Source organism: Trichomonascus vanleenenianus (assembly GCF_965637985.1).
Source record: "Trichomonascus vanleenenianus strain CLIB 3782 genome assembly, contig: TRVA0_092S, whole genome shotgun sequence".
Lineage (NCBI taxonomy): Eukaryota > Fungi > Ascomycota > Dipodascomycetes > Dipodascales > Trichomonascaceae > Blastobotrys > Blastobotrys vanleenenianus.
In genome coordinates this window covers 1-16,315 of record NW_027481796.1, presented here as the reverse complement: position 1 = coordinate 16,315, position 16,315 = coordinate 1, and the positions used below count along the sequence as shown (strand labels likewise).

At 51.0% G+C, this 16,315-nt stretch overlaps 2 protein-coding genes and 1 pseudogene across 3 annotated transcripts; 1 reads left to right on the top strand and 2 right to left on the bottom strand.

Moving 5' to 3' along the window:
• Positions 1 to 507: 507 nt before the first annotated feature.
• Positions 508 to 1,956, bottom strand: TRVA0_092S00144 (uncharacterized protein; the record flags this gene model as incomplete). The annotated part of the gene is made up of 1 exon (XM_076687926.1): positions 508 to 1,956. The coding sequence occupies one exon, from the start codon at positions 1,954 to 1,956 to the stop codon at positions 508 to 510; it is 1,449 nt and encodes a 482-aa protein (XP_076537842.1).
• Positions 1,957 to 2,477: 521 nt separating this feature from the next.
• TRVA0_092S00122 (uncharacterized protein) lies at positions 2,478 to 4,019 on the bottom strand (the record flags this gene model as incomplete). The annotated part of the gene is made up of 1 exon (XM_076687925.1): positions 2,478 to 4,019. One exon carries the CDS (start codon positions 4,017 to 4,019, stop codon positions 2,478 to 2,480), a length of 1,542 nt encoding a protein of 513 aa, XP_076537841.1.
• A 3,501-nt stretch (positions 4,020 to 7,520) lies between these two features.
• On the top strand, positions 7,521 to 16,313 carry TRVA0_092S00100 (annotated as a pseudogene). Its single transcript has 6 exons — positions 7,521 to 7,527; positions 7,576 to 12,394; positions 12,448 to 12,504; positions 12,558 to 13,948; positions 14,002 to 14,148; positions 14,194 to 16,313. Coding segments are annotated over exons 1-6 (8,541 nt in total).
• The last annotated feature ends 2 nt before the right edge of the window (positions 16,314 to 16,315 follow it).

Here is a 16,315-nt window from a genome sequence, read left to right as displayed (position 1 = left end):
ATATTGCGGAGAAGTCCTGATCTATTGGCAGAAAGTCTTTTTGTGGCCTCGCCAAGTTGACGCTGCGTTGAAAGATGTTATGGCTGAGGATAAACAATCTCCAATTGGGATATGCCATCAAAGATTAACTGCGGTTTGATTGACGCAAAATGCAAGTCGCCAAAAATTGGCATGAAACTTGAGGAGTCTATGCAAGCAACTAATCCGGCTCAAATCCGCAAGTAAGGATTGAAGAAACATGTGACGGAGTCCTGGATTTTCATCTATCATCCCCTGATTGAGATGAAATGAATTGTTACTCCAGTTTGGTCTTCTAACAGACCATGTACTTCCTCTCTCCAAACCCCTCCGCGAAGCGGAGCTAAGGGGGGTCTGGGGGGCTAGCCCCCCAGGGAAACGTTGGAGGCTTATCATGTCTTCCTGGGGCTCTGCCCCAGACCCCGTAGTTGGGGGGAAACCCCCCCAAACCGCTCTCTCGTAGATCGTGTCATGCCATTCATTCTATAGTTACATTTCGTGGAATTGGAAGCCGCCACCCATGTTGCCGAAGGGAGAGCCGCCGCCCATGCCTCCACCAAATGGAGAGCCACCCATGCCGCCGCCGCCGAACATTTGGAAGAGGACCTCGGGGTCGATGCCCTGAGCATGCATTCCGCCGCCCATACCGCCGCCGAACATGTCTTCCTGGAGATCGGCGCCACTGTCATATCGCATTCGCTTCTGGGGGTCGCTGAGGGTCTCATAAGCCTCACCAACATCCTTGAACTTCTCGTGGGCGAGTGGGTCCTCAATGTTCTTGTCCGGGTGGAACTTGAGGGCCATTTTTCGGTAGGCCTTTTTGAGCTCCACGTCAGAACAAGACTTGTCGACCCCGAGGATCTTGTAGTAGTCCTTTCGCTGCGCCTTCTTGAGTTCCAGCTCCGCGTCACGCAGCTCCTGGCGCAGGCCCTGGTCCGCCTCATCCTGCTCCAATGCACTCTTGAACTCGCTCACCGCGTCCTCCCATCGCTCTAGCTTGCCAAGGACACGCGCCTTGGTGCGCCGCACCTTGACAAACGTGTCGTCGAGCGCCAACGACGCATCACAGTCCGCCAGAGCCTCCTCGAGAAGGCCCAACTTGACGTTGACCGTCGCCCGGTTCGAATATATCCGGCTATTGTTAACAATGCTCTGTGGATCAACCTCCAATGCCTTCGTATACAGCTCCTTGGCCTGGGCCAGGTCGCCGCTCTTGAACGCCTCGTTACCAGCCGCACGCGCCTTCTCGACTTCGCGACTTAGCTTGAGCATGCGTCGCGCCGGAGCGAAGTCGGGGTCGCACCGCAACGCCTGCTGGAAGTGCGCGACCGCCTTGGCGTTGTCGCCTTCCGCGTAGAGAATGCGACCTCGCAGGGTCAGAGCTTGCGGATCCTGCTGATCCCGCCGTAGCAGGTCCATGACGGTGCTGGTGGCCTGGTCGAGGTCCCCGCTGGCGACCTGGAGCTCACCTCGCAGCAGTTTCCACTCCTTAGGCGGCAGAACGCCGGATCCCAGGTTCTGTTCAGCTGCGTTGAGTGAGTAGAGTGCCATACGAGCCTCCTGAGCCGTCTGGTGGTGCTCCAGGATGTTTCGTGCCTGCTCTACGTTACGCTTCATCTCGTGGGCGACGAAAGCCTCCTGGCCTTCGTACCCGAGCCCCAGAGCGCTCTCGTACTGGCCCAGGGCCGTATAAATGCGACACAACCGTGCCAAGGTCTTCGCCGTTCCCGGTGCCAGCCGGTTGGCCTGCAAACTGTCCGCTAGTGCCTCCTCATACCGCTTCATCTGCATTAGTGCCATGCTCCGGTTCCCATAGTAGATAGCATTTCCCGGATCCGCCTCTACTGCCTTGCTATACTGCTCTACGGCTGCTCCATACTCCCCGGTCTTGTACAGAGTGTTTCCCTGCTCCTTGTACTGCTCCGCGTCTTTACTCATGGCCCCTCTATGCCCGTGAAAAAAAATGTCAAAGTCGGTGATTCGATCCTTCCAGTGTCGCTTATCCCCCCTCCTCCTCCTCCGCGTGCGTGCGCAAGCACCCCGACCGAACGTTCGAGAAGGATCGCAAAGTTGTCTCAGCATTGTGCGGCTCTCTTCCGGTGCGGCTTGCCATCCCGGTGCGGCGCCGTGCGGCTCACGTCCAGCTATAGCCTACGCTTCTCCTGGGCCTCTGCCCCAGACCCCGTAGTTGGGGGGCTAGCCCCCCAAGCCCCCCCTGTAGTACACCATCTTTACAGGTCCCTCCGCGAAGCGGAGCTACGGGGGGTCTGGGGGGCTGGCCCCCCAGGTTGATTGACTAGCAGGTTTGGATTCTCCTGGGGAAGCGGAGCTAGGAGTGCATATAGTCAAGAGGGAAGTGAACGAACGAGAGAGATATTATACATATACAAGTCTATATCGTATTATACAGATATACAGTTGCGAATCTTTTTCTCTTTTTTGGAATAAATAGTGAATTGTCATTGAGGGAAGCGCATGTTGGAGAGCTGGGCGTCAAGCTGTTTGAACACGTCCTCGGCCATGGCTACGGCGAATTCGAGACGTTTCTTTCGGTCTTGGTCTTCTTCTTCAGATTCGGGGTGGGAGGAGTCTGTGGAAGACTTGGCAAGCTCGATCTCGTCGAGGGTGAATAGCTCGTCAATGGGCTTTTCAATCTCGGGCACGAGGGATCGGAATATCTGGGCGTTGGGGACCCGAATGATGCCGTGTTCCTCGCGTTCTTCGCTGTGCTGCTGTTGGTTGGTGTTGCCGTAGTCGAGCCCCCATTCGGCGTTGGCGTCGGACTGCTGCTGAGGGCCCTGCTGGGGCTGGGACTGTGATTGCTGTTGCTGGGGAGCCGTCCAACTGTACATAGGTAGGAGATTGACGACGTGAGAGTTCATCCGGATGGACTGTGGGCGCTGGTGGCTGGCTCCATGGTCGTTAGCAGATCCAGCTGCGTGAGGCGGCCACGTCGGCGAATGGTTTACAGCGTCGGAGGGAGGCATGTGCTCCGGTGGACTCAGGTTCGGCTGGCTTGCAGAGACCGGCGCGTCGTCGAGAGGCTGAGGTCGCGGCATCTGTCCGGTAGGCGGTGCTGAGGCCGGGTGCTGGAGTTGGGTCGTCGTCGTCGTCGATTCAGTCTCGCTCTCAAAGGTCGAGGAGGGTGTGTGGTTGCCAAAGCGGCTGGATTTGAAGAAGGTTTGCTGCTGCTGGGCGATAAGCTGGCTCTGTTCCTCGATTTTGGTGCGAATCTCGAGTTGCAGCTTCATGAGCTGGTCCGCCGTCGAGGGTCCGCGAGAGCAGTTGGCACAAGCTGCGCACGAGGCACAGCGGTCTGACTGCTGGCTGGTCTGGTGCATCTTGTCGAGCGTCGACTCCATCGTCTTGCTCTGCTCCTTGAGCGCCGCGAGACACTGCTCCAGCGCGTTCAACTCGGTCGTCATATTGCCGACCATCGTCTCGAGGTGGGTGATGTACTCCTTGCGGCGCAGTCTGAATTGGCGCGCCGAGACTCGGTTCCGCAGCTGGCGGCGCTCTTTGGAGGTCAGTTGCTTGCCCTCCTCCGAAGCCAGCAGCAGCTCGTCTCCGTCCATCTCGTGGAGACTCTTTTTGGGGAGTTTTGGAATCGTCGTCTTGCGGGCCGTTGCCGCCAATGGCACGGTCCCGGGCCGCTGAGGGAAGGTCGTCGTCTGCGACTGCTGGGCGTTTTGTGGGATGGGCAAAACGTGGGGGTTCGCCATTTGAGAAGGCACCTGCGACGAGAACTGGTGGTGGTATGAAGGATCGTTAGTGTTCTCGGGCCCCGGGCCCATGACTATGGGCTGCGATGCGGCGACCTGGTATGGAGCGGGCTGTTGCGGAGCGTGGCCGGCCATCGCGTGGGGCTGGTGCTGATGTTGGTGCTGTTGATGATGATGGTGGTGGTGGTGGTGTTGCTGCTGCTGCTGCTGCTGCATCGCTTGGTAGCTCTCGTCACTGCGCGGAGAGTGAAGAGGAGGCTGTGTGTAGTAACGGTCCATGGTAGTCAGCATAGAGATATTACCTGGCAAACCGTTAAGATCAGGGGGAAGGTGGGGACCAGATCAGAAAACAAAGTAAGAGAAAGAGAGAGAGAGAGAGAGAAACGAGCAGGTGGAGATCGTTATTTTCACACCCGTGTTCTGTATATCGACCAAAAGGTTTCGCTAAAAGTGGTTGGTTATTTCCTCGCTTAAACTGCCCTCTAATACCTGGGGAGCGGAAGCCTGGAAATACAGAGGCTGCAAAAGACTTTTCCACAAAGTATATATGTGTCCGGTATCAGTTAGTTATTCCAAGGGATCTATTACCCGGGTTCTGTCTATCCGAACTAAACCTGAATGGAGTTAGAGCGCACCCTGATGAAACGACTGGGTGAGGAGAGTCGAGAAATTGGATATCCCCCGCTAGTGCTTCGTGGTACTTCACTTAGATATATGGAAAGGGTGCAGGTTGCAAAAAATCCGAGTACAGCACTGCTTGCTGCCTGGTGCTTGATCTGCCAGAAGGGCTGCTCTCCTGCGGGCCAAAAGCCTCTCCATTCACATACACCAATGATAAACTCGGTTGCTGGAGTCCGATGTGCGGTTCTAAGCACCCGAACTGCCTAATACCAGAGCTGTACTGACTGCATGAAACAATGGCTGTGGAATTAATGAAAAAAATAAACTTACACAGTAGCCTAGAGATTTTAACCTACCTACACCGGCCGGCGTAGCCCATCCCGTTAACGCACTGTCTATATCTAATCTCCAGTCCATTTGAGCAAATTTTTTTGATATATTATCAGTGATATGGAATTACAGTTGGCACTCTAAACTTTTTCAATATTTATCGCTGGCCATGCACTGCTATGACTGTCTTCACGGCTTGAACGATTAGCTGGGAAAAAGGGGCAGATTCAACGTTTTTTTTTCATCTAATTTCATGTCAGCCCATGGCACTTTTTTGGCCGTTTTTTTTTTTTCATGAGGGGCTATTTCTTCTTGGTGGTACTTTACCGATATTGGCAGCGCTACCGGTGAGTGAGTGAGTCGAGCTATTCCCCTCCTCACCCTGGTCCTCACCTTATCGGTATGGTAGCGGACCCTCTCCGCCTTTCCTGCCGCAACCCGGCATGACTTCTCATCCGGCAATTGGGGGGTGGGAAATGTCGCAGAGACTCGCTGGTATTATCACTTGCGTGACTCAAAAGGTGTCCAATCAAAATGTATCATCATGATGTACAACGCATGTTTCAGTGTATCCCTTCTGTTGGGATTTGCTTCAGACCGTTTTGCAATGACGAGATTGTACTTAGTACCACCATAGAGAGTACGTTTTGCCAGAGCTTTTTGTCACGGATGTTCTTCTCTGAATTTTTGTCCTGCATAGAGCTATGATCCCCTGAAGGGATGGCAATTTTTTTTCCCCTTGGTGTTGTGTTGTGTTCGAAAAAAAAAAGTGGGGAGGGGAAATGTATGTAGTGTATGTACACGTAGCTAGCGTCGAGCGTCCTGAAGGATTAACGGGCCCCAGAGGGATCCATGGATGAAAGTTGTATGCAACAGAGAGCAGGAGACCATGCATTTTACACGGGAGGGGGTTTTGGAATTCGAAATGGTATATAGCGTAGTTGCTTTTCAAGAGAGATATTAATTGTTGATGATGAGAATTTCAAGGCGACCATAATGAAAATATTCAAAAAAAATAACCTGCTATTTTTTTATACCAGAATTGCTAAAGATAGATAACCGCCCGTTGGTGATATACGTTTAAAGTGGATAAGTTCGGGTTTATAATGAACAATTATAAAAAAAAAAACTGTAATAGATAGGGTAAGGCGGACGATCTATTCAATGCTCACCCTATTCGGATTAGCCAAACTCGGTCCGGGATATGTAGAGTAAACGGGAGGCATGGCCCGCCGGTTTGGTAAAATTGGTCCGCCGGTTCTTCGCTGCATTGATATACTGTACCAAGCGGAACGCAAAAAGGTGCGCCATTTTGAACAAAACGAGAAATTTAGAAATTTAGAACTGGAGAACACCGAGAGACGTCATGGCGGTATCAGGAGCTGCTCCGTAAAGACAGGCGGGCCCTCGAGATCTCGCAGATGAACTACAGTGTACTACTGTACTTAGATACACAACCCATGAGAGACTAGTTCGATTAATGTCTCGCACTAATTAATCAGCGCAGCTAGGTCCAAGGCGGTTCGTCTGAGACTTAATTATTCGACCTGTAGTAGTACCGTAGTAGTACAGGCTGTTTTGCCGGACTCCACTGGAGCGGAGAGTGGTGTAATACGAATGGGTAACATGTGACAGACATTGTGGCTGTCTAAAGAAATCAAACAATTTTGTCTATATCAGGATGAACTAATTGATCAGCGAAGCCTATCATCGCCATTGGCAATTTCTCAATGGCGAAAATATCTTTTTTTGGAGCGACTCTCATGAGAGAGTTTGTTCGACATTGACAATCCTTTAAGCACATGCTACTTAGACATTCTATTTTTTCTTGGCCCCCGCCTCCATAATTCCAATGAGCGGATTCCAATGGGTCGATTTTCAATTGCCAAACGCAGGAGGGGCTTCCATCGAGGGTTTTCTTGCGGGTAGATATCCATAATCTCTGGTAGCGCGGGGTACCACTCCCTTGACGTCCTCCTCTTCTCCTACGTCACAATCAATTCAAACAAACGTACGCCATCCTCGTCGAACATTAAAGTTTGGCTCATCGCCATGCACGTCTTAATTAATTGTGTGCTGCCGCCAGAGAAAAACGCTTAATTGAATGAATTGGAAGCGAAATCTGTATTCTTCCTCGAGATGCAATTGTTTCTTACGGTCGAACTTGCACAATTATCATCCGGCAAGGGCCAATCGATTATTAAAATGGACTCGTACGCCCCTTCATCTTTCGATTCTCTTTTTTCTTTCCCCTCTCTCGCTTTATTCCAGTCTTTAAAGATATTCCGATTATACCTTCATTAGTGAAAGATCATTGCGAAGAAAATTTCAAAAAACAAAAACATCAACAGCTTATTTGGCGAATTGAAATATGAGGCATAAATCTATTGGCCTCAAGCTATCGAAGGCAATAGTATTGGCCATGGTTGCCCATGATGCAGTTGCTGCGTCGTTTGGTAACGCCAATGCCCAGCCAGCCAATCTCGGCATGGACGCCAACTCTGGCCCAGCCGACACAGGCGTAGCAGGGAACAATGGCGCTGCCAACGGTAACGATGCTCCTCTCAAGGGTAATCTAATGGCAGGTTCTGACAACTCTACCTCTGTGCAGCCTGGTAAGTATAGACCTTTTCTATTTAATTTTCCATCATGCGGCTCGTGCGGCTTTCCGGGTCCGCGCGCAATGGTTGCTGCGGCCGCTACCCCTGAGCCCCATCTCAGCCAGCCGTTTCAGGGGGGGAGGGGCGTCGTGGGATGAGGCCCCTGCACGTCAACAATGCAGTGGTTACACAAAGACCGACATTTGACCCGAGGGTCGTGCATGAATTGATGGAAAGTAGGCGGAATTAAACGAAATTTATGTATATATGCTAACTATGAACAGGCGTGCCTTCTTCGGAGGCGGTTAGTGGCGACCCTTATTCGAGCGGCCCGTATTCGAGCAGCGTGTACTCGAGTGACCCTTACTCGAGCCATCCCTACTCGAGCTCAGATGTGAACAATGGGCTAATGTCCTCCAGCGTGAATCCCTGGACTACTTTGAGCGATGTAAACTCTACCACTTCCGATCCCTATCCGTGGACTAGCAGCTCCTCGCCGTCGTTGTCATCTTCGTCGGTTTATCCCTCCTCTGATCCATGGGGCCTCTTTTCAGGCCTCTCTTCGGTGTCCGGGTATGGAGGAGTGTCTTCTAGCGCGATTTCGAGTGACCGTTGGGGCGATATCTCGTCTTCTGCGGAAGTGGACGCTACTGTGGAGGTGACCATGACTGAGGCTTGCGCAACTTGTATGGGAGGAGTAACTGTTTATGCGACTAACGTGACTACCCCATCGTCGATTGCTGCGACGATGTCTACTGAGATCGTTAGTGGTACGAGCTCTTTGTTTGTGAGTGGTCCGGATGCAACGGAGTCTGTGGCAGCCACTGCCAATTGTTCGACCTGTAGTGATTCTGGAGTCCCTAGCGCTACTGGATCACTTAGCGATGCCTTTGGTGGTGCCAGCTCCTCTACTGTTGCTTCGAGCTCATTGCCTTCTGGAAATGATGATGATATGTCGACTCCTGGCTGGAGTGACGCGCTTTCGTCTACCAGTCCTCTGCCTTCTACGAATTCGTCGTCTATCATGTCTACTCCTGTTTCGAGTTCTGCTGCTTCTAATCCTTCATCGGGAGCGCCAAACTATATGGGCTCTATGAGCAGCTCTGCGAACTCTAGCGCCGCAACTGAGCCTTCTACTAGCTTCGGAGTTATTTCTGAGCCTTCTACTAGCTCCGATATTATTTCGGAGCCTACTACTAGTTCTCTGGGCGCTAATTCCAGCAGCTCTCCAGTTGAATCGACGGAGCTGCAGAGTTCGGCAATGGAGAATAATTCCTCGACTTCTGTGAACCCATGGTCGACCGCTGCGAAATCTAGCTCGGTGCTACCAGCCTCGGGCAGCACTTCGTCTTTAGGTAGTGCTGTTTCTGGAGAGTCTGGTGCGGCAGCAAACGAATCTTCGACCGTGGCGGCTCTTTCTTCTAGTAATACTTTGCCTAGTTCGATGCCACTGACGAGTGCGCAGAGTGCCTCTGCTTCTCAGTCCAACATTTCGTCTGGTGGATTGCCCTCATCGTCGGTATTGGCTTCAACTGCTCTATCTGGCTCTGCCAATAGTAGTAGGAGTAGTGTTGCCCCTTCGTCGTCGGCGATGACTAATGACAGTGTTCCGACTGCAATTAGCAGTTCCAGCTCTTCTAGGGTTCTTCCAGTGACTTCAATCGAGGTGAATGTTTCAAGCTCTGCTAGTGCCGCTTCTGCCAATGCCACTTCTGTGAGTCCATCGTCGAGTGTGAGTGCTTCTTCTGCGAATGCCACTTCCGTGAATCCATCGTCGACTGCTTCTTCGGCAAGTGTCACTTTTGTTATTCCATCCTCGACTGTCAGCATAACGTCTGCGAATAACACTTCTATGATTCCGTCGAGTGCGAGTGCTTCTTCTGCGAATGGCACTTCTGTATTTCCGTCGAGTGTGAGTGCCACTTCGGCAAATGCCACATCTGTGCCCCCGTTGTCGAGCGTGAAGGCCTCTTCTGTCAATGCCACTTCTGAGATTCCATCGTCAAGTGTGAGTGCTTCTGCGAATGCCACTTCTGAGATTCCATCGTCAGCCGTTACTGCCAACAACACTTCTGCGATTCCATCGTCGAGTGCGAATGCCACTTCTGTGAGCCCCTCGAGTGCGAGTGCTTCTGCGAATGCCACTTCTGTGATTCCATCGTCGAGTGTGGCTGGCTCTTCTAGGCCTGTTAATTCGACTTCAGTTATGGATACTTCCTCAGTTACGGCTCCTTCGACTGCTGCTAACAGCACAATTGCGTCGTTGGCTACGTCAACTACTGCCAACACAAGTTCCATTGCTTCATGGGCTTCGTCAACTAGTGTGATGAATACTACTGCTGTGAACTCGCCTAGCCCCTCCTCTGCGCCGCTTTCCACGAACGCTAGTGTGCCAAGCTCGGTGGTAACAACGAACAATGGTACTTTAGCTTCGCTTCCTGCTACAGCGAACAACACGGACATCTCATCTAAACCGACTCATTCAGCAACTATGACGCCAGTAGCATCGAACAATACTACTGTACTTCCGGCATCGACAACTACGTCGAATGCTACATCAGAACCGACGTCTGCACCAATGAATAGTACAGTTTCGGCGACCTCAACTCCGTTGAAAAGTTCTGCGCTATCATCTTCTCCGGCTAATAGTACGACGGGTCCGCTGACATCAGCTACTATGAATACTACTGTCCCGGCATCTAGCTCGGCAATGAATAGCACTAGGGAGCCAACTTCGACGCCAGTGAACAGTGCTGTCCCACCTTCATCGATGGTGAATAGTACGGTTGTTCCATCTTCGTCTGCGGCATTCAATACGACAGTCAAGCCAACTTCGACGCCGATGAACAGTACTGTCCCACCTTCATCGATGGTGAATAGTACGGTTGTTCCATCTTCGTCTGCGGCATTCAATACGACAGTCGAGCCAACTTCGACGCCGGTGAACAGCACTGTCCCACCTTCGTCCGCGGTGAACAGCACGGTTGCTCCATCCACTTCAATGGCTTTCAATACAACGGTTGGGCCAACTTCGACACCGGTGAACAGCACTGTCCCACCTTCATCGATGGTGAATAGTACGGTTGTTCCATCTTCGTCTGCGGCATTCAATACGACAGTTGGGCCAACTTCGACGCTGGTGAACAGTACGGTGCCACCTTCGTCTGTGCCGGTGAACAGCACTGTCCCACCGTCGTCCATGGTGAACAGTACGGTTGCTCCATCCACTTCAATGGCGTTCAATACAACAGTTGAGCCAACTTCGACGCCGGTGAACAGCACTGTCCCACCTTCGTCCATGGTGAACAGCACTGTCCCACCTTCGTCCATAGTGAACAGTACAGTTGCTCCATCTTCGTCTGCGGCATTCAATACAACAGTCGAGCCAACTTCGACGCCGGTGAACAGCACTGTCCCACCTTCATCGATGGTGAATAGTACGGTTGTTCCATCTTCGTCTGCGGCATTCAATACGACAGTCGAGCCAACTTCGACGCCGGTGAACAGCACTGTCCCACCTTCGTCCATGGTGAACAGTACGGTTGCTCCATCTTCGTCTGCGGCATTCAATACAACAGTTGAGCCAACTTCGACGCCGATGAACAGCATTGTCCCACCTTCATCGATGGTGAATAGTACGGTTGTTCCATCTTCGTCTGCGGCATTCAATACGACAGTCGAGCCAACTTCGATGAACAGCACTGTCCCATCGTCGTCCATGGTGAATAGCACTGTTGCTCCAACTACTTCTATGGTGTTCAATACAACAGTTGGGCCAACTTCGACGCCGGTGAACAGCACTGTGCCACCTTCGTCTATGAATAGCACTGTCCCATCTTCATCTATGGTGAACAGTACTGTTGCTCCAACTACTTCTATGGCGGTCAATACGACAATTGGCTCAACTTCGATGGCAATGAACAGTACTGTTCCGCCTACGTCTGTGCCAATGAATAGTACTGTGACACAGTCATCTATGGTAAACAGTTCAGTTGCTCCATCTACGTCAATGCCGTTCAATACGACAGTGGGCGCAACTTCGATCCCAGTGAACAGTACAGTTCCATCAATATCTATGCCATTGAATAATACTGTCCTGCCTACATCTATTCCAATGAATAGCACGGTACTTCCAACCACTTCGACACCATTGAACACGACGATGGGACCATCTTCGACACCGGTGAATAGCAGTGTTTCACCTACGTTTAAGGCTTCCAACAGTACTGTTCCACCGTCATCTATTCCGATGAATAGCACAGTAATTTCATCTACTTCGATGCCGTTCAACGCGACGATGGGACCAACTTTGACGCCGGTGAACAGCACTGTGTCACCTTCATCTGTGCCGATGAATAGTACTGTTATACCATCTTCTACTCCGATGAACAGCACAGCGGTTCCATCTACATCGATGCCATTCAACACGACGTTGAGACCAACTTCGATACTCACGAACAGCACTGCGCCAAGTTTTGTTTCGTCTACTCAATTGCATTCGAATAGTTCTGTGACTTCCTCAGAGCTCAATCCATTCACCAGTGCGCCGATTACCACATTCACTAATGACACTGTTGCCTCTTCGACTTCGATGCCGAATAATGGTTCAGCCATTTCGTCTTCGAATCCGTTTAACAGTGCTCCAGTTACAACATTCCCGAATGGCACTGTAGCCTCTTCGACTTCGATGCCGAATAATGGTTCAGCCGTTTCGTCTTCGAATCCGTTTAACAGTGCTCCAGTTACTACATTCCCTAACGGTACCGCAACTCCGTCTAAGTCTATGGTTACGAGTAAAACTGTTGAGTCATCGCAAAATAGTTCAGCAATTCATAGCGGAACCGACTCCGGTGAAGGCTCAAAGGTACCACAGTCTACTTCGGGTATCAACGGTACATCGGCAGGAAGTTCTGTGAAGACTAACACGTTTATTAAGACTGCATCTGGAACGGTCACAGTAATCTCCTCGGAAAGCTCGCCATCCGTGACTACAGATAGAAGGTGTCCACCTGGCTATAGAGCTTCGTATGATTCCACAAGTACGAAGACTGTCCTTCACTGTATTAAGGATGTGACGAACACAAGAACCAACTCAGAAACGAGGTAAGTGATGGGGTATGGCTGAGAGAAATCATTCGTATTAACAGTTTTTCTAGGTCCATGGATCTGTCTAACAGCATATCAATTGTTCCTGGAACCACGTCTCTTGAAATGTGAGTATATTTTGATGGCAAAGAAGGAACGAAACTAACACGGTTATAACTAGGACCACTATGGTAATCCCTTGTACTACGCCGGGATGCTCGAACTCCTTCATCAGTACAACTGTGCCAGTCACTGTTACTAGGGGCGAGACTCAGTATACTACCGTGATCGAACCTTGCACTGGCGAAGGATGTATGGGACCTTCTACGACGAAGACTATACCTGTTAGATCGGCAACAGATGGAGAGGATTATGTTACGAAAACAATTTCGTGCTCAGAATGTCCCGGAGGCCAGACTGTGGTCACTGAATTCGAGCCTTCTACCATGGCAGGAGTTACGGACTTTACTACAGTTACGCTTCCATGCGATACTTGCTCTGGTGGCTACAAGGTAACTACTGTTCCAAGAACTGCTTCACCTGCGACTGATATGACTACAATTACCATTCCATGCTCGAGTTGCTCTGGTGGATATAAGGTAACAACGATTCCGAAGACCGCTGCCCCGACGGTCGCTCCATCTACTGAGATGACTACTATTACTATTCCATGTGGTAGCTGTTCATCTGGCTATGAGGTGATCACGATTCCAAAGACCGCTGCCCCGACGTATGCTCGAACTACTGAAATGACCACTATCACCATTCCATGCGCGACATGCTCGGGTGGCTATAAGGTGACGACAGTTCCGAAGACTGCCGCCCCGACGGTCGCTCCATCTACTGAGATGACTACTATTACTATTCCATGTGGTAGCTGTTCATCTGGCTATGAGGTGATCACGATTCCAAAGACCGCTGCTCCGACGTATGCTCGAACTACTGAAATGACCACTATCACCATTCCATGCACGACATGCTCGGGTGGCTATAAGGTGACGACAGTTCCGAAGACTGCCGCGCCGATAGTCGCTCCAGCTACAGAGATGACCACGATTACGATTCCTTGCTCGAGTTGCTCTGGCGGCTACGAGGTGACTAGAATCCCGAAAACAGCTGCGCCAACGGTCGCCCCAGTTACTGAAATGACCACTATCACCATTCCATGCGCGACATGCTCTGTCGGTTACAAGGTAACTGCCATCCCGAAAACAGCCGCGCCGACGGTCGCTCCAGCTACTGAGATGACCACTCTTACTATTCCATGCTCGAGTTGCTCGGGTGGCTACAAAGTAACTACCATTCCAGGCTCGGAAGCAGCCACGTTTGCTCCAGGAAGCGAAATGACTACTATTACCGTTCCGTGCTCGACTTGCTCCAATGGCGAAAAGGTAATTACTGTTCCTGAAGTGCTTGCAACGAGAGAAAAGAATGCTCCAAAGTCTGAAAGTGCACACATTACGTCGTTGAATAATGATGTCCGTTATACAACGATTACTGTTCCTTGTAGAGCTGCGGGATGCAAGGCTACAACTACAGTAATTACAGTACCGGTTACTGGTAGCATCCAACGTAAGTTGTTCTATTTTGTGGTGCATGGTGTTTACTAATGGTTATGTATTTAGCATCGGTCTCTATGACCACAATGATCCAGCCGCAGGCTGTTGTCAGAAAGGGGACGACGAAAACCAATACAGTGACGGTGACTCTGCCTTGTCCAACTGTTACGCTCCCTCCAGCAATTGTGACGCCGCAAGTTCCACCTAACACTGGTAAGTTATACTGAAGAGAGTAAGAATCTCGCTAACCTGTTATAGTTTCTCTCACCACATCGCTGACCACCGAAACAATCACCTTACAGGGCACTACACGTACTATAACGTACACGGTGACTCTTCCATGCCCAACTATCACGCTTCCAGGAGAAAATGTTGTTCAAACTGAATATGCCACAAATCATGGTAGCAATCGGCATATTACTGTTGTTTGTGAAGGAGGAGTGTGTAAGACGATAATGCCTGGACAGCCTCACACTGAAGCGATAACTGGCTCTGCTACTGCTAGAGCACCGGCTTCTAACAAGCACATCACCGTTATTTGCAGAGGCGGAAAGTGCACTACAATGTTGCCTGGTCAGCAAGAGGCGAGGACTTTGACCAATGCAGTTAAAAGCACGCAGAGCCCTGTTGCTGGTGGAAATAAGCACATCACTGTCATATGTAAGGGTGGAGAGTGCACAACTTTGAACCCCGGTCAGATTCATACGAGCGGCCATGCTGCACCATCCGAGAGTCAGCCGATTGCCAAGGCCGAAGAGACCTCTGCTAAAGCCACCAACTCCGCTCAACCGGCTCCATCGAAGCCAACAAACGAGCATATCACAGATATCTGCCAAGGAGGCGAGTGTACAACAATGCTTCCTCAAACCAAGGCGAAGATTACGGCGTCCCCTGAGAACGTAACTCCAACAGTTAGCTGCTCAAATGGCATGTGTGAGGTAGTGACTGCGGAAACAGAGAAGCCGAAAGGGCCCACTGGTACAGAAGAGCAGGAAAGCGAAGTGACCCCGACGATAACTGTTGAATGCGAGGGAGGGAAGTGTACGACCCGACATCCAACTTATTCATCTAAGAGCAACAGCGAAAAGGTAATGACGCGTACGTCGACGAGAGGAAATGTGACCTTGCCCTTGTCAGAGACTTTCCACTCGACGCCTACGGTGCTGTGTGCTAATGGGGAGTGTACTACTATGCCACCTTCTACTCCACCGTCCACGGGAATAGCGTCAAAGACTATTGAACATTCGACGGCTAAAGGTACGGAGGTTCCATACACCTCCCCTGTTATGAGTAACACTCCAACCCCGTCTGTTACTTGTGCTAATGGCGTGTGCACCACAATAAAACCAGAAAGTTCCGTTGCTGAATCTAAGGCCGAGTCCACTCCAGGAACTTTTCCGGTAGAGTCTAATTCCCGAACGACCGCACCTGTTCCGCCTAAGGAAGAAACCGCTGCTGTTACAGCTACTTCGCCTATTGGATCTAAGGTGGAGAGCATACCATCAGAAACTTCACCAGTGGAATCAAAGTCCCAGACATCAGCCCCAGTGACAACTCCTGTTGAGTCTAAGGCCCAGACATCTGCTCCGGCAACTTCTCCAATTGAGTCAAAGGGCGAGACGTCTACTCCGGCAACTTCTACGATTCAGTCGAATGCTGACACTCTTGTACCAGCTCCATCTGTCGTTTGTTCGAACGGTGAGTGCACAACAGTGCCAGTTAGCTCTTCTCAGCCCTCTGCTCCAGCGACTTCTCCAGTTGAGTCAAAGGCTGAGACTCCGGTGCCAACTCCATCCGTGGTTTGTGCGAACGGTGAGTGCACGACAAGGCCAGCTAGCATTTCGGTTGAGTCTAAGGCCCAGTCCTCTGCTCCAGCGACTTCTCCAGTTGAGTCGAAGGCTAAGACCTCTGCTCCAGTTAGCTCTCCGGTTGAGTCGAAGGCAGAAACTCAGATGCCAACTCCATCTGTTGTTTGTTCAAACGGGGAGTGCACGACAATGCTAGCTAGCTCTCCGGTTAAGTCTAAGGCCCAGTCTTATGCTCCAGCGACTTCTCCAGTTGCGTCGAAGGCTGAGACTCCTGTGCCAACTCCATCTGTTGTTTGTTCAAACGGCGAGTGCACGACAATGCCAATTAGCACTCCAGTTAAGTCTAAGGCCCAGTCCTCTGCTCCAGCGACTTCTCCAATTGAGTCTAAGTCTCAGTCATCCACTCCCGTGACTACTCCAGTTGAGTCGAAGGCTGAGACTCCTGTGCCAACTCCATCTGTGGTTTGTTCGAACGGTGAGTGCACGACAATGCCTGTTAGCACTCCGGTCGAGTCTAAGGCCCAGTCATCTACCCCTGTGACTACTCCGGTTGAGTCGAAAACTGAGACTCA